At 37.1% G+C, this 27,394-nt stretch overlaps 1 protein-coding gene across 1 annotated transcript in view; it reads right to left on the reverse strand.

Annotated features, from left to right (window-relative positions):
• LOC126825135 (CAP-Gly domain-containing linker protein 1) overlaps positions 1-17,748 on the reverse strand; it is a 49,432-nt gene extending 31,684 nt beyond the window's left edge. The window contains exons 1-3 of the mRNA XM_056102042.1: positions 17,646-17,748; positions 7,798-7,864; positions 4,996-5,135 (exon numbers count right to left, since the gene is read on the reverse strand). Coding sequence (XP_055958017.1) covers positions 4,996-5,101 — 106 coding nt within the window. The 5' untranslated portion in view covers positions 5,102-5,135; positions 7,798-7,864; positions 17,646-17,748. The remainder of the gene's footprint in view (positions 1-4,995; positions 5,136-7,797; positions 7,865-17,645) is intronic.
• Between the last annotated feature and the right edge of the window lie 9,646 nt (positions 17,749-27,394).

Below are 27,394 nucleotides of genomic sequence, written 5' to 3' on the forward strand. Positions count from 1 at the left end.
CATATATACATGCAGCAAGCGGGAAGCAGGGTGTGGAAGGGTGTTAGATGAATCAGGGAAGTGGGATGATGCACGCTCTTCTAGGACAGTTGTCACTTATAATAAGTGTTATTATGTTAATAGTCTACCTTCACATAAGACAGTCATTTTTTTTTAAGGTGAGCATTCGCTCTCAAGCACCTGCTGCTCACCAGAATGTCGACCGACGGGAGTTTTTTTCCCCTCTCCTTAAAATTGAAAATCGCTCCCCTTTACAAAGTCATGGGGGGTTTATTATCATATATGAAACCAGGAATGACCCCACTAACATGCAGTTATTGATCTTCAGAACCATTTCCCATACACACAACTAATCACTCTCCTTAACCCCTTAACTGCGTAGTTTTTAAAACGTTAACCACCCCCTATTGCGTAATTAATTTGACGAAAAACGTCATTTTTTGGCCTATTTCTTCCTGAATACAAATTTTAGTGGTCTAATACCATATTAAAACTAACAGTAAATAGAGTTGTCTCCCTTCAATTAGATTTCCTCGACCAGGCGTAATATAACGTCCTACACATGCTGCTATCGTGTTCGAAGAATAGGTTGGGGAAAATACCTCCAGGGCGTTATATTACGTCCTACACACGGTGAGTGGCAGTTGTCCAGGATGTTATATACATGTAACGCCATACGCGGTTAACAGGTTAAAGGACAATATTGGTGCCAGTCATTATCACATGTGATAGAGCTGGTTAAACACATTCCAAATATAAATTTAAACACAGAGATTATTGCTACGATAGCTGAGTAATACAGGTTTCCTGAATCGGAAGTCCGTACATTCCCTTGTTTATATTCATTCTATACCTTATAAAAACATGGTAATGCACAGACTTTTTCTGTTTTTCTTTCGTGTTCTCTTATCTAGTGGCAGTCAATTCTTTTTACAGTCTCACACAACAACTTTTGGTCTTGGAAGGAATTATTAGTGAGCAGAAATTCGGCCGTGTATCTGTTATCACTCGTCACATCAGTCAGTTATATAAAGGTATGACTTGTGTTTTCCTTTGGCGTTCGTCACTTCCGATTCAGGAAACCAGTATTACTCAGCTATCATAGCAATGATCTCTGTGTTAAAATTATATATGGAACGAGTTTAATTAGTTCAATCACATATATGTGATAATGACCGACATCAATATTGTCCTTTAATATCAGATCACTCTCCTTAATTTCAAAATCATTCTTCTTTTTTTCGGCTCTGCTCCAAAATACAAACACCAACAACTGATAAAGACAATTCTACGAAATACAGAGAGAGAGAGAGAGAAATGGGGTTTAATGTCCACGACACAAATTAGGTCATTTCGGGACTAACATATGGTTTAATTTTATTTCAATAATTCGCTTGCGTGTAGGGGTCTTTAGCAGTGGGAGGAAACCGGAGGACCCGGAGAAAACCCACGAGGTTGGACAGGCGACCCTCCTCCTTGTCACGTACAACTGGGGATTCGAAACCACGGCAGTCGACTCAATAACAGACTTTATGATACTGCGCGCGCACGCTAACCATTCAGCCATCCAACCCCCCCTACGAAATACAATTACTGTTTATAAGAGAGAGAAATGGGGTTTAACGTCCACTCTCCTCAAACTACATGTAAGTCATTTCGGGACTAAATAAGATATATGGTTCAATTTTTTTATTTCTATAATTCACTTGCACATAGAGGTCATAAGCACTGCGGGGCGGGGGGACCAGAGGACCTGGTAGAAAAAAACGGGAGGTTGGACATGCTGGGAATCAAAGCCACGCCACTGGGAGTCAATGACAGTCCTTATGGTTTCATGCGCGTGCATTACTAGAGACAAGAGAATCCTAGTGAAAATGTCACTCAGTAATAAGCAGTAATTGTATTCCACAGAAGTGTAATTCCCGTTCAATTACCGTACTAAACGCCATTGACACAATTTTGCTTTAACACTCTTACAGATTATATAAGTAAAACAACAATAGTAATGAGAAAGACACAAACTAGGTCATTTCGGGACTAACACATGGTTCAATTTTATTTCAATAATCCGCTTGCACGTAGCGGTCTTTAGCACTAGCAGTGGAAGGAAAGCGGAGGACCCGGAGAAAACCCACGAGGTTGGACAGGCGACCCTACTCCTTGTCACGTAAAACCAGGGAATCGAAAACACACCAGTTGACTCAATGACAGTCATTATGATACAACGCGCACATGCTAACCAATTGGCCATCCACACCCCCTCAACAGTAACGATTTAACTTCATTTCTCAATTGTGATTGGTTGGTGCATTGTTCAATATGCACCAATCATAATCAAAATATGAAATCAGTCCCTAAATAAGGTGTAAGGTAGGAACACAATGTATGACAACTGTCCCAGGCGAGATTGGGTGATAGAATAATGTGTTATATATATATATATATATATTTTTTTTTTTCTCTGACATCCAGACTAAAAATCACATCCTTACCACAGTGTCAGTGACTGGATGACAGAGAGAGAGCAGCAGGGTCAGGGAGGATATGTTCAGACACAAACCACCTTAATTACAATTCCTTGTATCATTATTGTTTTTGATAACAACATCTTTATAACCAAATTGTATTTTTGTTTTTTAACAGTAAAAATTTTGTTTCATGTTAAAGATTACACTGATACCTGGGTATCATTTATTCTTGGGTATCTAGGACTAGTTTCTTTCACATTCGTTTAATATCAAATCTTTATTTAAAAACTCGTACAAATTCGATGAAATTTGGTGATTTTAAATTACTAATTTTTTAACAAAGATTTGATACTGAATGAATGTGAAAGAAATTAGTGCTAAATACACAAGATTAAATGATACCCAGGTTACAGTGTTACTTCCTTCGAGTTACAGCTTTTTTAAAATTATTTTTTGATATAAAAGCCATTGCCAGGTAGAATTAAAGTGGTTTTTATCAGAAGAATATTAACACATTAAAGCCACTGATCATCATTCACATTTTAAAAAAATATCAAATTTATCACAGCTTATCCACACTAAATTGTACTCAGATTGATTATTTAAAGTAGCTATGTCTCTAACTCAATATCATCCAAAATCTTCAACATTGAAAACACGGTTTATTTGTCAAATTAAATCAACATTGATGTTGTGATCTTACCGGAATAAGATGGGCGTTTGATATCCAATATTTAAGACAAAATAAACATTTTGCCATTGGTACACGAATCAGGTACCATAATGCGCTTCAGCCCCAGTTGTAAAAAGAGACTCGAGGGACGAGGCAAGACACATTGCACCAATACGAACGGCGTATGTAGACTGGAATAACCAGACGCTAGAAATTTGCACTCGATTGAGACTGCTGGCTTATTTAGCCGAACATAACTGATTTGAAATTGGAGTAAAAACGGAAACCATTGAATGTAAATCAGTTTATATACATTCATATTACAGTATTATATGCGCTGCGACCCACTTTTGTCAATTTCTAGGTCCCAAATGTTAGCGATTTAGCTCCTTTAAAGTTGTCTTCAGACGTACAACATGGGTGATTTGATAATATGGACTAAAAACACAATCAAACTAATTTGCTCCAACTCCCTCTCAAAACATTGTATTCTTGGGGAAATATTCCATGCTAAAAAAAAATCTATTTAAAGTAAAGAAGTCATGTTTGTGTCACCACCAAGCCGAAGGAGAATTCATTGCATATAAAAGATGACGTTGTCTTTACCATAAATATCGAAGCCTAAGTAAATTCTGGGATTATCCCCTGCCCCCAGAATCTGTTGTACGTTTAATAGGTCGCTCATTTTTTCCATGTTCGCTTACAATCATGTTTATCAACATATACACATACATTAAGGGCTTTCTATGAAAAGAGAGGTCAGACAATCTATTCTATGCATGCAACCTTTGACGTCACTCGAGCAGACATCCCTAATCGTCAGTCCGCAAATTAGTGAGACCCTTACATTTTTGTACTGTGAGGCTTGACCAAACACTTTTTGGTTGCACTAGCTTATCATCAGCTGCAAAATTTTCAAATCATCATATTGGAACAGCGATAGATATATTACTTTTCGAGATTCAACTTCTGCAATATTTTAGCTTCCAAGGGATTCAAAGCCCCTAATACATGATGATCAATGGCTTTAATAATTTAATGCAGGGGCTAATTTATGACATTAGTACTTAATTTACTTTAAAACATTCAAAATGTACTAAAATTAATTTACCATTCACTTCTGAACAACATTTAATAAATAAAGAAAACAAATAAAACATAAACAATTAGTTACTTGTATGTTTAAAAGAATAATCATTCAATTCAATAAAATAAATATAAATATAATACTGTATTGTATGCATACCAAGAACGACATAAAACATAGTTAATGCAGCAAGAACGGAGATCTAGCCTATAGCAGGCAAAGCTTACTAGCATGAATATTTGATGATAAAGTTGCGACAAATTCATATTGAAACATCATTTTAAGGATCATTTGTTTATGATTGATGAGTGAATAAAATATTTGTGGTTTCCTTAATATGACAAAAACAAAAATTTGTGTTGAATAAGGAAATTGGTGACACTATAGTAGCTCGTTTTAGCTGTGGCATTATCTGATTTTTAGTGCCACATTAGAAAGATCCTAATTTCGACTAGCCTTCTCTAAGACTTAATGTAAAAATAGATTTTGAAGTGAGTCAAAAGCCCAATGATAAGGAATAGAGGATGGTAGATAAATCCGTCTCAAGGTGACAGGAATGATATGATGGAAACTGTATAATTCATAGGAAGATGGTTTGAATATATTGGGACAGTGCACTAAAAGAAAAAAAAAACAATAGACCAAACATGTTGTACTGACATGTATTTCAGTGTTTCAGGAAATTTGGTCGTCAACTGCAGCTCTAACAAGACAATTTTCATGCTACAATTTCACACACAGAATAGAAAATTTTCACTTCAACTTACTTTGTGGCCTTGACCCCGAGGCAGATGCAGCTGCTTTTTGTGGAAGGCCTGAAGTGCGTCCGATCTTTGAAGGGGCTTTTAACCCTGTTGGCCGTGGCAAACTCATTTCAACGTCTTAATAAATTTCCTCTTCTAATTATCTGTAAATACAAGATGGACGTACATGTAATTATTAACACATAATTTCACTTAAATTGTTTTCCACATATTTTTCTATCCATTCAATTTTAGAGATGAGAAATTAACAAACACCAAAACATCTAAGTGAATCTTTCCTACTAGGTGCATCTCACATTTCGTACAATGCACGTGCATGCTGTTTCTCCCAATTTCCTACATGGATCAAGAATTTCCTACATGTACATGTAAATTTTCCTAGGTGGATCCTGCTTTTCGTAACGTAGGTGCATTAAATTTTGCCAAGATGCATCCCACTCTTTCTGCAATGCAGTCTTTCCTAGATGGATCACATTTTTCCTACATTTCCTAGGTGGATCAAGAATTTCCTACATGTAGGTGGATCCAGCATTAAATTTTCCTAGGTAAATCCTGCTATTCCTAATGTAGGCGCATCAAATTTTGCCAAGATGCATCCCATTTTTCCTACAATGCAGTCTTTCCTAGATGGATCACATTTTTCCTTTATTTCCTAGGTGGATCAAGTATTTCCTACATGCACATGTGGGTGGATCAAGCATCAAATTTTCCCAGGTGGATCCTACTTTTCGTAATGTAGGTGCATCAAATTTGCCAAGATGCATCCCGAGGTGGATCACATTTTTCCTACATGTACATGTAGGTGAATCTGACATTTCCTGGATGACCTGTGCATCTCTCTTTTCATACAATATACAATCATTCAACTTTTCGTTTTTCCAAAATTCCTTTACAATCTCTACATACATTCCGTCAATGTAAGGCTTACTGTTAACTATGTTTTTCTGTCAGAAAATGTTGAAAGAATGTTTAAACTGGGTGGTAAAGTTGTAAGAATAAATGCCAAGTTTATATAATACTAAAACGACATGTCGATATCTTGTGTTACATCAAATAGTATGACAACATTACTTCTATTCTTAGAACAAGATACAGTGTTACAGAGAGAGAGAGAGAGAAAGAGAGAGAGTTTCCTTAATTTGTATGTGAGCAGGACACTTTAATAGAGAATAGTGGGACAAAACTCAGACCTGTAGCAAACATTTAAAATACAGTGTCTGTTCCTTTCACAAAGTAATAAATTAAAAGACCACTTGCATCCATCTCTGGGAGCTGTGGTGACTAAGTGCGTGAGATGTTGGCTTGCTAGCCTGGAGGTCCCATGTTCAATCCTGGTGTTGACCAAGAAAGTTTAATCAGGATTTTCCAGTGTGGTTGCCCCCCTGTCAATGGTGCCGGATGAGAGAGACACAAACTAGGTCATTTCGGGACTAACACATGGTTCAATTTTATTTCATTAATTCGCTTGCGTGTAGGGGTCTTCAGCAGTGAGAGGAAACTGGAGGACTCGGAGAAAACCCATGAGGTTGGACAGGCGACCCTACTCCTTGTCACGTACAACTCGTGATTCGAAACCAGGCAAGTTGACTCAATGACAGGCCGTATGATACAGCACGCACGTGTGGTGCTGGATGAGGGAACTGCAAAGGACAATGTATAGTCATTCAGATGGGATAAAAAAAACAAGGACTCGTGTACACATGTGCACATAAAAGAACCCTTGACCGTTTGAATTCAAAATGAGAATAGGCTGTAGTACCATTGTCTTGGCAAAATCTTACTCATAGTACACTGTATGGTGTGAGCTCATCTCTATTAGCCTGGAGCAGAACATCCATTATACATGTAGTGTTTAATAGAGGTCTGGTTAATTAGTTCAAACATACAAATCCAATTAAATATTCTAACGTTCGTGTTTCTAATTATTGGCTTAGTATAATATATATCTGGTGACCTACTTTCAGATTTTTTCTATTCAGTGTTATTGTAACATTTACCTGTTGTCCTCACCTCGACTAACAGGTTTACCCCAAGTCAACAAAGGGCAGGTAAATACATCAGTGTGTTGTTAATTAGCAACTCAAATGTCAGTATTACAGGATGTAAAACAGTCACCCACTCAACTCATCTCATCCTTCATAGATATACACATCAATTACGTGTAATCCTAATAATGAATTTTAAGCAACATGATTCAGGAGCAGCTGCAGGATTTTGACACAAACTAGGTCATTTTAGGACTATTTGTTTGTGCTATGAGCACGTTTTGTGGATTTAGCAATATAATAAATGGACATATTATTATGATTAACTATTCTTAAAGATGCATTATGCAAGAGCTAAATCTTTCTTTAGGCCTGAAATGTTATCTAAATTATTAATTAGAGATTAATTAACTTATCCAGACTATAATCAAGTCTTGATGTCATCACTAGCCTGCAGTATTTACTGGATCAGAATCCGATTTGCTGCTCAACTTTCATTCATGATTTAATAATGAAATGGATAATCAAGACTATGTTTTTTATCGTAGCAACTTTAGTAACGATGATCGAGGCTAGGTCGAAAATTCAATTGCTAAATTCTCGGTTTAGAGTGGATCAATTTGACTGAAATTTTCAGCAAATTCCCTTTACATTATCTAGTTTTTAACTATTATAGTGAGAACGGCCAGTTCTTTAATCTCTGATAATGCATCTTCAAATAACAAAAATGAAAACAGAATATACAACAAATGATATTTGCAGCTTCAACATAGTTTCCCCCCCCCCCCCCCCAAATCTTCAACTACTTGTTAATACTTACATCTTTAATCTGTTATTATTCTGTGATGACATTAAATTTACAGTATTTTTACATATTACATCATTTCCTGAAAAATTCAACAAGAAAACATCTTTAACATGTGATATATAAACTAGCATCTTGTCTTTATCTTGGTTTCTTATCTTTAAACATACATGTAACTTGGCAGCCACACACATTCTATATGAAAGCAGCTATATGTTTTAGCCTACATGTAAATATTATTGCACTCATGTCAATTCATTATGGAATGATTTGGGTTAACTTCTTAATTTTATTGCACCAACTGGCTAATGATTTGAAACTTTGTTTAACATCATACTATTCAGCACCAATTTAGCGAAGGCAAGCATACACCCATCTTCAATAGAAGGCTTGATCTCGCCTTAACTACGTACATCTTATCAAGTTAGAAATTGTAAAACTCGCGATCGTGGCATACACCATGCAGTGTGCTATGAGGGAGATTTTCCCTGGATAGCGGCGCTACGGCCTGTTTTTATATCGAATTCCAACTGTCAAGGCTTAGGTTCTTTTACGTGCATGACAATGTGCACACAGGTCATTAAACTATAACACATACTTATGGAAGAAAAATTATGGATTTATTAAGGCGTCGTTTTGAAGAGTATTCTCTCCACGTTTTCAAGCAAGTAGAGTAACAAATGTGTAGGGCAATCATGTCTGAGTGAACCCAAGACCCCTAGGCCAGCAAGTGAGCATCTAACTCACTAAACAACCACGGCTCCCTGGATCCGAGAGAGAGAGAAATGGGGTTTAACGTCCACTCGACACAAACTAGGTCATTTCGAGACTAACATATGGTTTAATTTTATTTCAATAATTCTCTTGCGCGTAGGGGTCTTTAGCAGTGGGAGGAAACCAGAGGACCCGGAGAAAACCCACGAGATTGGACAGGCGACCCTGCTCCTTGTCACGTACAACCGGGGAATCAAAACCACGTCCCTGGATACACATACAAGCCTAAACAGTTAAGATAATACATGAAGTATATTAAGCTTACCATAGTGAGTGAGTAAGAGTTAATCCAATATGGGTATAATAAGGTTAGTTTGACATAGTCGACTATAATAATAATACGTGGAAGGTATAGCTACAGTCATGTTTGTCTTCTAGAACATCTCTCCTGGCTACAGACACAATTTTATCTTATTTCTCCACTCACATTCTCAGTCTGTTTATAGACATGTAAATCTAACAACTTCTCCCTCTAAACAATCTCCTAAATCCCAGACCTATGATCACTCTGTTATAAATGTTTTTTCAGTTCAATTCTCCTATTCATGTTTACATATCATGTACTAACACAATTAGGATGTTCACAAAACCTGCACAAGTTTATCAAGGTACATGTACATGTAGGTATTACATGTATGTATATAATGTGAATCTTTCATGTATATAAAGAGTATTACACACAGATTGTTTTGGGTTTTTTTAAATAGGAAATGAAATGAAATGAAATGGAGTTTAACGTCCTACTGTTCTGCTCCTAACCTGGGCTAATGAAGACGGGCATACGCCATACAGTGTGCTATGAGGGAAATTTTGCCCGGACAGCGGCACTACGGCCTACTCTTATATCGAATTCCAACTGCCAAGGGATCTTTTACGTGCACGCCAATGTGTACACGGGACCTCAGTTTTTCGTCCCATCCGAACGACTAGACAGCTTTCCTTGTCAGCCCCTCCGTCCTGCATCACTGACAAGGGAGAACCACGCCGGAAAATCGGGATGAACTTTCTCGGCCAATGCAGGGATCGAACACCCGACCTCCAGGCTAGCGAGCTAGCGTCTTACCCACTTAGCCACGTGATCCCCTTTTTAAATAGGACTAAGCCTACACATGTACATGTTGATATAATACATTATGTTCCTTGCACGCTGAATGAAGTGAAATGACAAGCGGCTTTAACGTCATACTGCTCTTCACCGACTGGGCTAATGAAGACGGGCATACACTATACAGTGTGCTACGAGGAAAATTTTGCTTTTACAGCAACGCTAGGATCCACATTTATTTCAAATTCCAATTGTCAAGGGTTCTTTTACATGTACGTGCATGCCAATGTGTACACACTCGTTTTTTGTCCCATTAAACGACCATACATTGTCCCTTGCCAGGTCCTCCATCCTGCACCACTGACAAGGAGGAAACCACGCCAGAAAATCCTGATTAACTTTCTGCCAATACCGGGATCAAACATGGGACCTCTAGGTTAGCGAGAGAATGTCTTACTCACTGTGCCGCGCGGCTCCATCACTGAGAGCTGGGGGGAGAAGAAATGTATTTGCTTTTGCAATCTTCTGTGTCACCAAATCATTTAGGACACAAGTTTATTAATACCACAAACCCACGCTCAAAGTGTGGAGACTCAAGCTTAACATTTTTCTTAATAAAGATCTATTTATAAAACCTCAGATTTTCATACAGTATGATAAGAATGACCAGATGCTGTTCCTTACACAACTGATGAAGGGAAAACCAACCTGGCTTAAACCTGGGACACTTAAATGAAAAATAAACTAATACTAACACCCAAGAGTGACCAACAAAACATCTATCTTGTTTACATACATGTACTTTTCATAAGATAGTAACCTATTACCTACTACATTGCATCACCTTGTTCTAACAGATGTTCCATTATGATGTGGCCTTTAAGACTGGGCAATGCCAATAAATAACTCTAGTATTGAATGTAGATAGAAACAATGTATAGAATGTGGTATATCAACCGGTGAATATCAGGTAATATACCATAGGTTAAAGGTTACTGGGTAGACCTACATGTATCATAAACCAAACACCAGTCAGGCATTGATGAATATTAAACCATGTCAACCATATCACTTGTATCTAAATTCTTATACAGTAACAACTTTTATCATAACTTTATATAACCAATTTAATATTGAATTAATAAAATTATTACACCATAAATAATTATAATAATAAAATAACACTTATTACACCACAGTTAATATAATTTTATATATAATTATGTTATAATAGTATACCCATCCTAATTTATAATCCTAATAATCCGTATTAAACAAAATCCTGGTGGAAACTCTGTAATATATTGTAACCATCGATCCTAATCTAATAATCTATTGTAATCTAATAATCCAAATTAATCACTATTAATAACTATATATATCCATAAATTATTCTAGACTCGTATTGAGATATAACCACCATGGGACACTTCACTGACATTACAGGAATATTGATCACCAAACAATACAGTCTAGCTCCAACTTCCTATAAAATGGTCAGCCAGAAAATATATTTAGGTCACAATCAAGAAGGTAATTAGTCTACAAGAGAGAGAGAGAGAGAAATGGGGTTTAAAGTCCACTCGACACAAAATAGGTCATTTTGGGACCAGCACATAGTTCAATTTTATTTCAATAATTCGCTTGTGCATAGAGGTCTTTAGCAGTGGAAGGAAACCGGAGGACCAGGAGAAAACCCATAAGGTTGGACAGGCGACCCTACTCCTTGTCAAGTACAACCGGGGAATAGAAACCATGCCAGTTGACTCAATAGTCTACAAGCTCTTAAAGACATTATGTACATTGTATAATAATAAAGGAAATGAATACAATTTATCATCTCGTCGACCCTTATGTCATTTTCAGACCAACACCCGGTTGTATTTTTATGGCCATGTGTATAAAGGTAGGGAGTAGAATTTTGCTCAGGCAGGAGGGTTTCTGCCTACTTTTAACAAAACAAAATTTTAACTGCTATTGGTACTTTTAAATTGCATGCTGAGCGCCCCGGTGGCTCAGTGAATAGGTGCTGGTTTTTCAGCATCATGTCCACTTGTCAGTGATGAGACAAAAGCCAAGGTCAAAGGTCGTTTGAATGGGTAAAAAAAATGAGATTGAGACCAGTGCACTGATCTTGATAATTTGGAGTTTTATTAAGAACTCTGAAACAATGTTCAATAAATAATTATCCATGACATACGGTATATCAAACAGGGCTGTTCAAAACATTTCAAACTACTGGTACTTTGAAACCTTGATTAAGAAATGTATATCAGCCTTATTTCTACAATACTGCATTCTGATTTAATGGCATTTTCATGACACATTATTTAAGAACTCTATATACATCAAATACAACAAAAAACATAGGTACATGCATAGAAACTTTAACCTATTCTATTAGTTCTTTCTGCATGTCTATTATTAAAAAACGATATAGAGAACCATATGGTGCTGCCATCTTAAAAACATATTCAATTCAAACAGAAGTTTGAGAATAAACAGACGGAATATCCAGCTGGCAGACAACTCATCAAACTAGCAGACACAGTTTTTACAGAAAGCAGATGTTTTAAGGGTGCTATTAAAAGTAACATCTAACTTATTGTTACTTTTTTTTTTTACAGTCCTCTTTCAAATCAAATTACCTACTATACAGGGAAATGCATATATCTTTGTAACAAGCTAATGTAATTTTTTATTGCAAAATAATTGATTAAAGTTTATAGCAAAAAATAGCTTACTTGAGAGGATTACAATTCCAGGGTAAGTAAATATATGTTAGAGAGAGAGAGAGAGATAGAGAGAGATAGATGGGGTTTAACGTCCACTTGACACAAACTAGGTCATTTCGGGACTAACATAGTTCAATTTTATTTCAATAATTCACTTGTACGTACATGTAGGGGTCTTTGGCAGTTGGAAGATACTCTAGAACCCAGAGGAAACCCACGAGGTTGGACAGACGACCCTACTCCTTGTCATGGACAACCGGAGAATCGAAACCACGCCAGTTGACTCAATGACAGACCTTATGATACAGGGCACACATGCTAACCATTCGGCCATCCACCCCCAGACCCCCACCCCTCTACTGTTAGAAATCATAATGCAAAATTTAATTTTTATTCCTGCCAGAAACCCACATCAACACTCTCATGTACATATGTATACACACAATTAATAAATCTAATTTCATGGATCACTGGGGTCAGTGGGCTAAGTCACTGGCTCGCTAGCCTGGAGGTCGGGTGTTCGATCCCTGTATTGGCCAAGAAAGTTCATCCAGATTTTTTGGCGTGGTTCCCCCTTGTCAGTGACGCAGGACGGAGGGCCTGACAAGGACAGCTGTCTATTTGTTCGGATAGGACGAAAAACCAAGGTACAAATTAGTGTGAACTGAAAGTAAAAGATCCCATGACAACTGAATTCGATATAAGAGTGGGCCATAATGCCGCTGTCCGGGCAAATTTCCCCTCATAGGACACTGTATGCCATATGCCCGTCTTCTTTAGTCCAGTTCGGATCAGAACAGTAGGACATTAAACCCCTTTGCATTTCATTTCCATGGATCCACACTGTACAACTACATATTGTTCAAAATAATTTTAAATACCAGTTGATTTTTCCCAAAGATTAGAAACGAACATTTGACATAAATTTTTTGGGACATTGCTGAAAATGACAAGATTGACAGGGACCTTCATAATTTAAGCTTAAGTACATACAATGTATATAGTAAGCAACATGTAAATGTCTAGTACTGGGTGTTTATCAGGTCTAAGGTCACTAATTTTATTACCTTACTCTACATTCTGTATATTACAATTAATCAAAAAAATGTCAATCTCAGGTACTTGTAGTAGGGAGAGAGAGAGAGACATAAATAGGGGTTTAACGTCAACTCAAAACAAACTAGTTCATTTCAGGACTAACATATGGTTTAATTTTTTTATTTCAATAATCTGCTTGTGTGTAGGGGTCTTTAGCAATGGGAGCAAACTGGAGGACCCAGAGAAAAACCATGAGGTTGGACAGGCGACCCTACTCCTTGTGCCATACAACCAGGGAATCATAACCACGCCAGTTGACTCAGTGACAAGACCTTATGACGCAGCATGCACATGCTAACCATTTGGCCATCCACCCCCCCCCCTCCCCTTGTAGTACAGTACAGCAAGTGTACAGTTACATCATTTGTATAGAAAATATAATTAGGTACATTGTAGCATACATGTACTGTACTCTATATTACATTTCAATTTCACCATCTACATGTAGTCATTTGGATGGGACAAAAACCAACGTCCCGTGTACACATTGGGGAGAGCGGTGGCCCAGAGAGTAAGGCACTAGCTCACTAACTAGGAGGTCTCTGGTTCGTTAACAGTGTTAGTTAAATAACTTCATTGGTATTTTTCAGCTTGGTTTCTCCTTGTCAGTGGTGTATGAACAGTGTCTAGTCCTTCGAATTGGACAAAAAACTGTGGTCAACTGAACATGTATATTATGTAGTTGTGCACTAAGTACCCGGAATTGGACAAAGAGTACCGTAGATAGAAACAGCACTTTCCAGGCAAAATTCCCCTCATACATGTAGCACACACTAAACCCCATTTCATATCAGGACAAACATATGGTACACCTTATTTTAACACTTCAAATTGTACTAGGCCTTAAGCAGTAGGAGAAAACCAAAGAGAAACAATGAAATTACATAGGCGAACCTACTCCGCGTCATATGTAATCCTGGATTCGAAACTAAAACAACCAAAAAGTGCACACATTAGACTCAACCATCCCTCCTTTTTTGCTCGACATAAACTAGATCATTTCAGGATTAACATATGGTTCAATTTTATTCCAATAATTCGGTATGCGCAGGGGTCTTTTAGCAGTGGGATGAAAAAGGAGGACCTGGAGAAAACCCAAGAGACTGGACAGATGACCCTACACAAGTACAAGTACAAGCTGGGAATCAAAAGCACACCACTTGACTCGCTGACAGACTTTATTCGGCCACCCAATTCCCTCTTTTCCTATAAAAGAGTGTGTATAACATACATGTAATGTACCTACATCAGACCATATTTACATGCATGTACATCACTATAATTTCTAAGTCCTTTTATAAGCTTACTACATAATTTGTGTAGCCCACGTTCATGCTGTACCGGTAATAATTTGATGGCCAATACTTTCCTGTACTCCAAGATCACCATCAGACAAAAATAAATCAATTATTGAGGTGACCTAAGTAGTCTGTGGAATCTATTTTGATCTATACATTGTATGCACTAGTGTTGGGTAACGCCACTGCAGTCACGATACGTATTGCGATTCAGGTGCTACGATATGATTCGTATCACGATTCATAACCAGGTCCAATATTTACCAAGAAAGCAACAGTATAAATGCATAATTAATATTTTTAGCCCTGTTGATGTCATAGAAATATTAATGTGGATTAAAATAAGGACCAATACAATATAAGAGCATCTGCTCTGAAATGAAATGGGGTTTAACGTCCTACTAGCATCTGCTCTGTATGGATAATGTGTGATGTGGATAATTAAGAGTGGCAGACTACTTACTGAAGCGACAACATAAAAAAAAAAAAGGTGAATCATAAGTCAATGATATATTGTGCTAGTACATATACCCATGTATGCTCATGCCAAATGTAGCAACTTCACCATACATTAATTATTCATATCCTAGAACTTCGTAATCTAACACCGTAGTGAGGTAACTGCTTTAGACATTTTTCACAAAAAATTTAACTTTATACATTTAGGTTTACAATGTTTTTAAAATTATGAGTCTTGAGTTTTCTACATGTATTATGAAGATATGACTCTGACTTTCCAATTTCATTATGCAGTGTTTAATTTAATATAAATGAACAAATGGTGGGTAAATTTATAAAGAAACAGGAAATCATTGCTAAACATACAGGATACATTTAGACCTACAATTTTTTCTAAAATTATGAGTGAGTTTTCTTCATGTACCGGTATTATGAAGATATGACCCTGACTTTCCATTATGCAGTCGTTAAATATAAATAAAAATGGCAGGTAAATTTGAAAAGAAACAGGAAATCATTGCTAAAAATACAAGATAAGATCAAGGAGCTTTAATGAATTAACAATCCATAATTTCCTTTCACAAATTTGATAAAATTGTAACATAGTGTTAAAACCATGCAAACTTGAGCCAATGACCACTGAGCAAGTTGATAAGGTACCAGTACAGCACTTAATACAAAGTTCTCCTAAACCTAATTTCAAGAGCTCTTCTGTTTTAAACTCTGTACAGGATATTTGCAGTCAAAAGTGCCTTGACAACAGGATAGGCATGTATAGAACATGTATATTGATTGCTACATGTAAATTAAAGAGGCAGTATGGGAGATGAGATAACGAGTTGGCAGTTCTCACTATAATAGTTAAAAACTAGATAATGTAAAGGCAACTTGCTGAAAATTTCAGTCAAATTGATCCACTATGAGCCGAGAACCAACCGGATGTAAGTTCCGCTTAGCCTTGATCATCAATACTGAAGTCGATAAGACAAAACTAATAGTCTTGATTATCCATTTAATCGTTAATCACGAAGGAAAGTTTTGCAGCAAATCGGACTGCAATCCAACAAATATCGCAGGCAATCCTTGACATCGAGAGCTGATTATGGTCTGGATAAGTTAATTAATGTCTAATTAATAGTTTTTATAACATTTCAGGCCTAAAGAAAGACCTGCAATAGGCCGATTTTGCTCTTGCATAATGTATGTTTAATACAAATTTCTCCCAAACCTAATTTCAAGAGCTCTTCTGTTTCAAACTCTGTACAGGATATTTGCAGTCAAAAGTGCCTTGACAACAGGATAGGCCTACATAGAACATGTATACTGATTGCTACATGTAGGCCTAAATTAAGCACATGGTAATGATCAAAATCTTTAACAACTATAAATATTTGGGGAATAATAAATGATCATATCTCTCATTTAATGAGTGTCGTGTAGTAGGCCTATGTGTTGCATGGATTTATATCTGTAGCTATGGATATATGGGTTAATAACAGTTTGATAATTACATTTACAACATTACACTGTATGTTGCCTATTATTATGATTTAGATACCGGTAAGTTTTCAATTTTTATAACATGGACTGCCATATAACACAGTTCTAGATAGTTATTAAGTACTAGAGTCAAGGCTTCAGAGGATAAGCTATATTTCTACATGCTAGTATTATCTAGCTCCTGCAGGCCTGGAATTAAGCTTTTATGTTTGTTGGGAGCCACAGTGACTTAGTAAGACATTGGCTCGCTATGCTGGAGGTCAGGTTCCGGCATGGCATGGTTTCCCGTGTTAGTGGTGCAGGATGGACACCCTGGCAAATGATAATGTCTAGTCTTTCAGATGGCTGTATGGCCGTTGGCGTATGCCCATCGGCATCTTCATTACTGACAAAAGCCCAGTCGAAACAGAACAGTAGGACTTTAACTTTAAACCAATTTCATTTAATTTTATTTCAAATTGAAATTCAATGCAGACACTCATGACTAAACAGCAGTGAAGACAGAATAGAGATAAAAGGGAGTAATAGCAGTGTGATTCATCCACAAAACATTCTTCACAATTTCTTATTTAAACAAAATGTCAAATTTAGTAACAATGAATTATGTCCTTTTTATATTTATTCAGTAAGGCTAGGCTGCTACACAGATCTTCAAAACATTGTCACATAACAATAACATTAGCCGTTGCATCGATTAAAGACGCAGTAATATATCATTGTTATTATAGACATAATGATGTGATGTTGTTTTGGCAAGGTACTGCATGAGATTCCATGCCAACGCAAACCCATTGACTGCTGCAGTGGAATGATAAAAATGATGGTCTTCGGTTCGACAGGAAATTCAGTCTGCGTCTGAACTAAAATTTAGACAACTAGTTTATACGCCATATCAAATTCTACGACTTTGAAAGAACAGAATATTTCATATGATAAAAATGTTCGTGTACTCACTTTAGAGTTTTGACTACATCACGTCTGCCTGAACTTGAAAATAAAGTATCTGTTTCATTAGCAAACCTGCCACAAATCAACAGTTATGGCCGATTATGACTAATTTGCGCATGCGTCATGTTTGTGTTTATTTTCGCACCGTGCGGTTAATGGTCTCAGTTCCTGCAAAATAAAATGAATAAAAACGTGACGCATACTGGAATTTGCGAAATCCTAATTAATTCATGTTTGATCAAATACACATTGTTACATTGTGGTTATTTACGGTCACTGTGCCTATTGTGCATTCCGGTGGAATAAAACATTTAAATGGTAGTTGCTTCCCTTTAACCGTAGAAGCTAGTTGGAATTTTAAGCGTAGATCGGAGTTCTATGTATTAGGCATACAAATTCCAAGATATTTATACGAAATATGACGCTTGGATTATACTAATTAATAGGCATTAGAAACCGAAATATTTGAAGTGAAAAGAAAAAATAAATAATTTGAATGCAAACTTGTTTTTTTCTTGTCGCAGCTGTCATAAAAAAAATTGATTTTTATTTATCTTTCTTGGTGCTTGAAAAGTCAGGTGTCACGTTTGAAAAAATATCTTGGATAAACTATTACATTTGTTTTTGGTGGATTTAAAGTACGACTCAAAAGGGGCTCGGGGCGTATTACGGTTATTTAAAAAATTAAAATGTAACTATCATTTTAAGAAATGTTTTCGCATCGTTCCGCTCGTCTGATCGTTTATTCATATTGTCAAGCTTCTAATTGTGCTTTTGTATGTAATGTATACCAGGCCTACCTTTGCTCGCCTTGTTGGGACAAAAGTTATATGCAATTAACTTACTACAATATATTATATAAAAAGTTATAAGATCTCAAAAGGCACAATCAACATTTTTTTTTTATATTTAAACACGTAAAAAGTATATTTGTATATACCAAGCTTCGATTAAAGAGCCAAGTATGACTAAAAAACAAGACTAGAGATGGGGGACCCGTCATTTGGAAAATTAAAAATATGTAAATTGCTTCAAATCTCTGCAAATCATTTGAGGAATTTATAATCCCTTTGATGCTGGATATCCACTGCAGATGTTATTTAGAATATCATAAGCATAATTCAATGTCACCTACGATTTTACCACTGGCTCCGCAACCAGGGAATCCGGGGTTGTTTCCCCCCCCCCCCCTCGCCGCTTCTTCGTTGTGAATGACGAATGTCCTGCAGGGAACTGCGTATGAGAAGCATTGACAGTTGGAATTCTACGAAGAATAGGTAGAAACGCCGCTGTCCAGACAAAATGTCCCTTATACGCTGTTTGCCGTATGTTGCCTAGTCGTTCGGGTGGGACGAAAAACCGGGGTTCCGTGAACACATTGGAGTGCACGTTAAAGATCCCTTGGCTGTTGGAATTCGATATAAGTGTAGGCCGTAGCGCCGCAGTCGGGGCAAAATATGCCTTATAGCACATGGCGTATGACCGTCGTCATTAGCCTGGTTGGACTAGAACAGTAACCTTCATTTCATTCCGTTTGAAGTTAAATTTAATTTGGTCAGGATATCTTTTTTAATGTGTGTGTAATTCAAAGTCAATCAGTGCCTATTACACTGTACTGAGAAAACACCCAATAAAGCGTCCATTGCACTTTTAGGTTTCTCCATTTAACTGTTCTGTTGTTTTATCGATTCAATAAAACGTTTAATTTCGGCTCAGAAAATTATTTTATTTTAAACAATTATGTGCTAATAAAGGAGCCAAACCTCTAACTCAACATTATCCATAATATTCGAAGTTAAAAATACGACTTGTAATTAAATATTGGTCCATTTCAATCAATACTGATGTAGGCATCCTAATAACCAATATTCTTTATTCTATGGACATAATAGGTTTCGCGCACTATTTGTAATGAACAGAGAAAAACATATCCCAGAAGACAATAGGGATGTAATTAAATATGGCTGATTCACAAACGACAAAATAATAATAACATGTTTATAAACTTAATTACACTAATGTCTTCGTGTTGATAGTGAGAATGCCCCTTTAAAACGTTTACTGTAACCATCCACGGATTGGTAATTTTCGTTAGATTATATTTCAATAATATGGTAATTGTAAATATAGCTTTATGCTACTGGGAATCGAGGCAAACACACCCAATGAGACAGCATCTTTTCTTGTGATGTTACACGCGTTGTTCGTATCCAGAGAGAGAGAGAGAGAGTTTAACGTCCACTCGTCACAAACTAGGTCATTTCGGGACTAACACATGGTTCATTTTTATTTCAATAATTCGCTTGCTCGTAGGGGTCTTTAGCAGTGGGAGGAAACCGGAGGCCCCCGGGGAAAACCCACGAGGTTGGACAGGCGACCCTACTTATTGTCACGTACAGCCAGGGAATTGATTAGGGATTACAATAAACATTTAAATAATTAAATATAAATCACTTTATACACTCTCAAATTACATTAATATATGCTTTTAATATGTCTGAGAGGTCTGTCCAGGGAACCATTCACTTCTATTGGCCTATTGGGGTTTTCTCATGGTGGATAATAGTTACAGACCTCCCACATTTTTGATGGACCGGGATCGAACACCGTAGCTCCACCCAACATCTTACTCACAAAGACACCGTGGCTATTATTACAACTAAACACGGTGCGCGGAAAAAAAGTCACAGTAAAAAAGTCACAAATTTGCCTAGGTAAAAAAAACACAGGAAAAAAAGTCACAGTTTTTTATTACATCTCAAATTCAATAATAATATAAACAATAACTTACATATTTAACCTTTCATTACACAGATGTAACCAGACTGTTTTAGTCTTTAGAAATCAGCACATTTTGATATCATAGCACATTTGATGTATTAGCACATACGGCATATCAGCACATCTGACATTTTAATACATTATAGCACATTTGACATATCAGTACATCAGACATTTTAGCACATTCTAGCTCATTCAACATTCTAGCACATCAATAATCTTTGTTAATACTAATGTTCCATCCAACTCCATGTAAGAATTCTGGGATGGATTTGGTACCGCTGACGCGATCTCTGCAAAGATTTCGTAGTTGTGTCTGCATATTTACAAACTCTACAATACAATATATATAAGTTGTGACTTTTTTACCTGTGTTTTTTTACTGTGTTTTTTTTACTGTGACTTTTTTACCTGTGACTTTTTTTCCTAGATTCCTAAACACAGTTGAGATAAATAGTATAAAACATATAACTAGTATCACCAAACGTTTTCATTCGTAACGTTAGTGTTTTATAATAATCACTTTGGACCTATGAAAACGGTAGTTAAAAAAATCATATCACAAAAACAGACGAAGATAGCTATAATTTCCGGACCAATAAATATTTAACGCCTATAAATAAAACACTCTATTACAGGAGATGGCTCAGGTATATTTAGTTTCGTCAACCTTTCCTGCATCAACTGGGGGAAATTTGACCTAACGGCGCTGTGCAACCATCTCTTATTTCGAATAACAAATGTCAAGGGTTCTTGTACGTGCACACGAACATGTACACAGTAGATCTTTTTTTTTGTCCCAGCCAAACGACAAGACACCGACCTTGCCAGGCTTTCTGTACTGCACCATTGACAAGTTGAAACGACGTCGTAAAATTGTGAGGCACTTGCTCAGCCAAACCATGGACCTCCTCCTGGTAGAGAGCCAACGCCTTACTCACTGAGCTGCCGTGGTTCAGCTCTGAACGTAGGTCTCATTACACTCGCCCTGTACATTCAGGAACTGTGGTATTGAATCCTTGGCGAAAAAGTTTGACTTCCCAGTCAATTTTACTGGGCAACTTTTTACTGCTAAACGGTCGCGTGTCAGTCCCTGTGAACGCATGAAAAATAAAAATGAACATCTTAGTGAGAAAATAAGACCTTGCTTACCTCGCTACACAACAACACGCTGTTAAAAAATACGTCTCCGTCTTCTAACCGATTTGGCGGACTTAATTGAAAGGGTAACGCACACATTTACGAACTCGGCCATATACGATGAAACGAAAAGTGAAATTGACTGGGAAGTCATTAGATTTTCGACAAGGATTTAATAGGACAGTTCCTGAACGTACAGGGCGAGTGTAATGAGACCTACGTTCAGAGCTGAACTAGAGCTACCGTGGCTCCGAAACTATAGATTCACATAGTCATACAGTTGAGACATGTTCTTTCGAGAACATCTGATGCTGCTTTTCCTTTATCTGGTGAGTTTACTTATGCCCCCGTCAGACCGGGGTTGTGTCCTTTTCGAACGTACAACGACCAGAAAATGCACAAGGTCGCCGGCAAATGTGAACACAACGAGAGAAAATGTTCCCAAAAATTACAAACTGAAAAAAAAGCCGCATTCTTTAATTTTCCAGGTCAGATCGCAGCACGATATCTGGCATTTCCACCACTCTTTTACCACGCTTATGGTGATCTTGACGAGCTCTGAGACTATTTTCCGTTGCCGTAGCAGCGCAGTGAGGACGTCACCCAGGTCTGGCGGGGGTATTTGTAACCAGGGGCGCAGGAACCCGGGTACCAGGGTATACAAATGGCACCCTTTTTTCTAGACTATTAATTTTTAAATGATAGATATGTAATTGCTCTCTGGTCGGTCGCGAACCGGCTCCCGCACTCTCATTATCAGCTATCAGTGCATGTCTTGGCCAGATGTCTATAAGTGGTTAATCGAGTTCATGAGATGATAAAGGCAAGCGATTTAGTGGTAGTAGTTTCTGTTTATAGTTATTAGCCTTTTCAATTACACAATTTTTTTATGAGATGAATTGCTCATGATACGAAAATTGTGAATAATCAGACTTTTGTCTCTTTCATTATCATGTATTTTAAAGGGTTTTATGTTGGAATTTGGAATGCTAGAGGCGCTCTAAACAGCGTTCTCGGAATTGACAAATTTCAAAATTTTCTAGAGGCCGATGGGAGAGAACCCTATCTTTTTGTACCCTGGCCCTCGCGCTGTTCCGGACCCCCTGTTAGTAACAGTTGTGTACATTGGCTGAGTGAATGAAATTATGAAATATGATTACCATTGGGTTAGCATGGCCTGTCGTGTAGACATCACCAGCCATTACCTCTAGCCCGATGTGGCTACAGTTGCGATCAAGATGCCAGGAGCCGAGGGCGTAGATAAAATCACTGGGATCAAAGGTCCCTCTCCGTGGGGGGTTGAAATGGCAGTGATCTAGAGTGTCGCACTTCACGCTCTCGCTAGCCGACCACCTCTAGCTTGCGGTCGTGGTTTCCATCCCTGGTGTAAGCGTATGTGGCTTGGAGATAGAAGCGCCTCCTCAACCTCGTGGGTTTACTCCGGTACTCCGGTTTCCTCTCACAGGGCAGACCCCTGCGCGTGCGCTAAGCATAGTAAAATAAGACAAGTTGTCTGCGATATCACCCTCGGTGGAAGCGGACATTAAAACACTAATATAATAGGAAGCGCCCTCTCTCTCTCTTTAGCCTCCCACCCCCTCTATAACAGACACAGCGACTGTATTGTTCTGTTATAGTGTGTCTTTTTATATATTTTATTACTACTTAATTTTAGTCAAAATAGCAATTGATCAATGTCCGAATTGATATCTCGCTAATGTTTCTGGTTCTTTAACTGTTTGGGTTTATACTTAATGTAACCATGGACTTATAAGGTCCATGATGTAACGATATATATTACGTAATTATATAGTTAACACACGTTCTTGCTATGTCCATATCTTCTCCTGTATTTAAACATCTGTTTCCAATGTACAATTTAACATGTCTGATCAAATATTATTATATAATTATTTTAATCCTAAGCTTGTATATGTGTTCTATATTCTACTGTAACTTTAGTCTGGTGACCGGCTCGCCCTAGCGATACCTATCTCGTTATTGTGACGGTTAGCTAGTTTTGGACACTCGTTTATTAAAAGTACAATTTTAACTATTTATCTGAGTTTTCGTCGTTAAGTTTGGAATAAGCTACAATCCCCAGAAAACAGCACCTCGGCAGTTCCACGCTCACTGTATGAAGCCTGGGATTTCTCCTTTAACATGATTAGTTGTTACAAACAGATTTGATGAGAAATATTGAGAGGTTTCTTTTAACAATGAACAAATAAATGAATGATCCAAATTCCACTCGAGATAACCAAAATGGCACACAACTAATTAACCATTAAATCAGTCGATTGCTCAATACATTACACAATAGGTCAATATCTGGGTACATGTTGCTTTCTTCCTGATATTGTAAATTTTAAATCTCCTTTCAAAATAATTTTGTGAATAAAACTGGTTGATTGGGTGTGAATTATTCTATTTATGTACTCTTCCTCCCACAGATCTTGAAATTATACTAATTAATAGGCATTAGAAACCGAAATATTTGAAGTGAAAAGAAAAATAAATAATTTGAATGCAAACTTGTTTTTTTCTTGTCGCAGCTGTCATAAAAAAAATTGATTTTTTATTTATCTTTCTTGGTGCTTGAAAAGTCAGGTGTCACGTTTGAAAAAATATCTTGGATAAACTATTACATTTGTTTTTGGTGGATTTAAAGTACGACTCAAAAGGGGCTCGGGGCGTATTCCGGTTATTTAAAAAATTAAAATGTAACTATCATTTTAAGAAATGTTTTCGCATCGTTCCGCTCGTCTGATCGTTTATTCATATTGTCAAGCTTATAATTGTGCTTTTGTATGTAATGTATACCAGGCCTACTTTTGCTCGCCTTGTTGGGACAAAAGTTATATGCAATTAACTTACTACAATATATTATATAAAAAGTTATAAGATCTCAAAAGGCACAATCAACATTTTTTTTTTTATATTTAAACACGTAAAAAGTATATTTGTATATACCAAGCTTCGATTAAAGAGCCAAGTATGACTAAAAAACAAGACTAGAGATGGGGGACCCGTCATTTGGAAAATTAAAAATATGTAAATTGCTTCAAATCTCTGCAAATCATTTGAGGGATTTATAATCCCTTTGATGCTGGATATCCACTGCAGATGTTATTTAGAATATCATAAGCATAATTCAATGTCACCTACGATTTTACCACTGGCTCCGCAACCAGGGAATCCGGGGTTGTCCCCCCACCCCCGCCGCTTCTTCGTTGTGAATGACGAATGTCCTGCAGGGAACTGCGTATGAGAAGCATTGACAGTTGGAATTCTACGAAGAATAGGTAGAAACGCCGCTGTCCAGGCAAAATGTCCCTTATACACTGTTTGCCGTATGTTGCCTAGTCGTTCGGATGGGACGAAAAACCGGGGTCCCGTGAACACATTGGAGTGCACGTAAAAGATCCCTTGGCTGTTGGAATTCGATATAAGTGTAGGCCGTAGCGCCGCAGTCGGGGCAAAATATGCCTTATAGCACATGGCGAATGACCGTCGTCATTAGCCTGGTTGGACTAGAACAGTAACCCTCATTTCATTCCGTTTGAAGTTAAATTTAATTTGGTCAGGATATCCTTTTTAATGTGTGTGTAATTCAAAGTCAATCAGTGCCTATTACACTGTACTGAGAAAACACCTAATAAAGCGTCCATTGCACTTTTAGGTTTCTCCATTTAACTGTTCTGTTGTTTTATCGATTCAATAAAACGTTTAATTTCGGCTCAGAAAATTATTTTATTTTAAACAATTATGTGCTAATAAAGGAGCCAAACCTCTAACTCAACATTCTCCATAATATTCGAAGTTAAAAATACGACTTGTAATTAAATATTGGTCCATTTCAATCAATACTGATGTAGGCATCCTAATAACCAATATTCTTTATTCTATGGACATAATAGGTTTCGCGCACTATTTGTAATGAACAGAGAAAAACATATCCCAGAAGACAATAGGGATGTAATTAAATATGGCTGATACACAAACGACAAAATAATAATAACATGTTTATAAACTTAATTACACTAATGTCTTCGTGTTGATAGTGGGAATGCCCCTTTAAAACGTTTACTGTAACCATCCACGGATTGGTAATTTTCGTTAGATTATATTTCAATAATATGGTAATTGTAAATATAGCTTTATGCTACTGGGAATCGAGGTAAACACACCCAATGAGACAGCATCTTTTCTTGTGATGTTACACGCGTAGTTCGTATCCAGAGAGAGAGAGAGAGAGAGAGAGAGAGTTTAACGACCACTCGTTACAAACTAGGTCATTTCGGGACTAACACATTGTTCATTTTTATTTCAATAATTCCCAGTGTGGTCCCCCCCCCCTTGTCAATGGTGCTGGATGAGAGAGAGAGAGAGAGAGAAATGGGGTTTAAAGTCCACTCGACACCAACTAGGCCATTTCGGACTAACACATCGTTCATTTTTATTTCAATAATTCGCTTGCTCGTAGGGGTCTTTAGCAGTGGGAGGAAACCGGAGGCCCCCGGGGAAAACCCACGAGGTTGGATAGGCGACCCTACTTATTGTCACGTACAGCCAGGGAATTGATTAGGGATTACAATAAACATTTAAATAATTAAATATAAATCACTTTATACACTCTCAAATTACATTAATATATGCTTTTAATATGTCTGAGAGGTCTGTCCCGGGAACCATTCACTTCTATTGGCCTATTGGGGTTTTCTCATGGTGGATAATTGTTACAGACCTCCCACATTTTTGATGGACCAGGAACCGGGCCTACCGGGATCGAACACCGTAGCTCCACCCAACATCTTACTCACCAAGTCACCGTGGCTATCATTACAACTAAACACGGTGCGCGGAAAAAAAGTCACAGTAAAAAAGTCACAAATTTGCCTAGGTAAAAAAAAACACAGGAAAAAAAGTCACAGTTTTTTATTACATCTCAAATTCAATAATAATATAAACAATAACATACATATTTAACCTTTCATTACACAGATGTAACCAGACTGTTTTATTCTTTAGAAATCAGCACATTTTGATATCATAGCACATTTGATGTATTAGCACATACGGCATATCAGCACATCTGACATTTTAATACATTATAGCACATTTGACATATCAGTACATCAGACATTTTAGCACATTCTAGCTCATTCAACATTCTAGCAAATCAATACTCTTTGTTAATACTAATGTTCTATCCAACTCCATGTAAGAATTCTGGGATGGATTTGGCACCGCTGACACGATCTCTGCAAAGATTTCGTAGTTGTGTCTGCATCTTTACAAACTCTACAATACAATATATATAAGTTGTGACTTTTTTACCTGTGTTTTTTTTTTACTGTGTTATTTTTACTGTGACTTTTTTTACCTGTGACTTTTTTTCCTAGATTCCTAAACACAGTTGAGATAAATAGTATAAAACATATAACTAGTATCACCAAACGTTTTCATTCGTAACGTTAGTGTTTTATAATAATCACTTTGGACCTTTGAAAACGGTAGTTAAAAAAATTATATCACAAAAACAGACGAAGATAGCTATAATTTCCGGACCAATAAATATTTAACGCCTATAAATAAAACACTCTATTACAGGAGATGGCTCAGGTATATTTAGTTTCGTCAACCTTTCCTGCATCAACTGGGGGAAATTTGACCTAACGGCGCTGTGCAACCATCTCTTATTTCGAATAACAAATGTCAAGGGTTCTTGTACGTGCACGCGAACATGTACACAGTAGATCGCTTTTTTTTTGTCCCAGCCAAACGACTAGACACCGACCTTGCCAGGCTTTCTGTACTGCACCATTGACAAG

Source organism: Patella vulgata, chromosome 6 (genome assembly GCF_932274485.2).
Source record: "Patella vulgata chromosome 6, xgPatVulg1.2, whole genome shotgun sequence".
Classification (NCBI taxonomy): Eukaryota; Metazoa; Mollusca; class Gastropoda; family Patellidae; genus Patella; species Patella vulgata.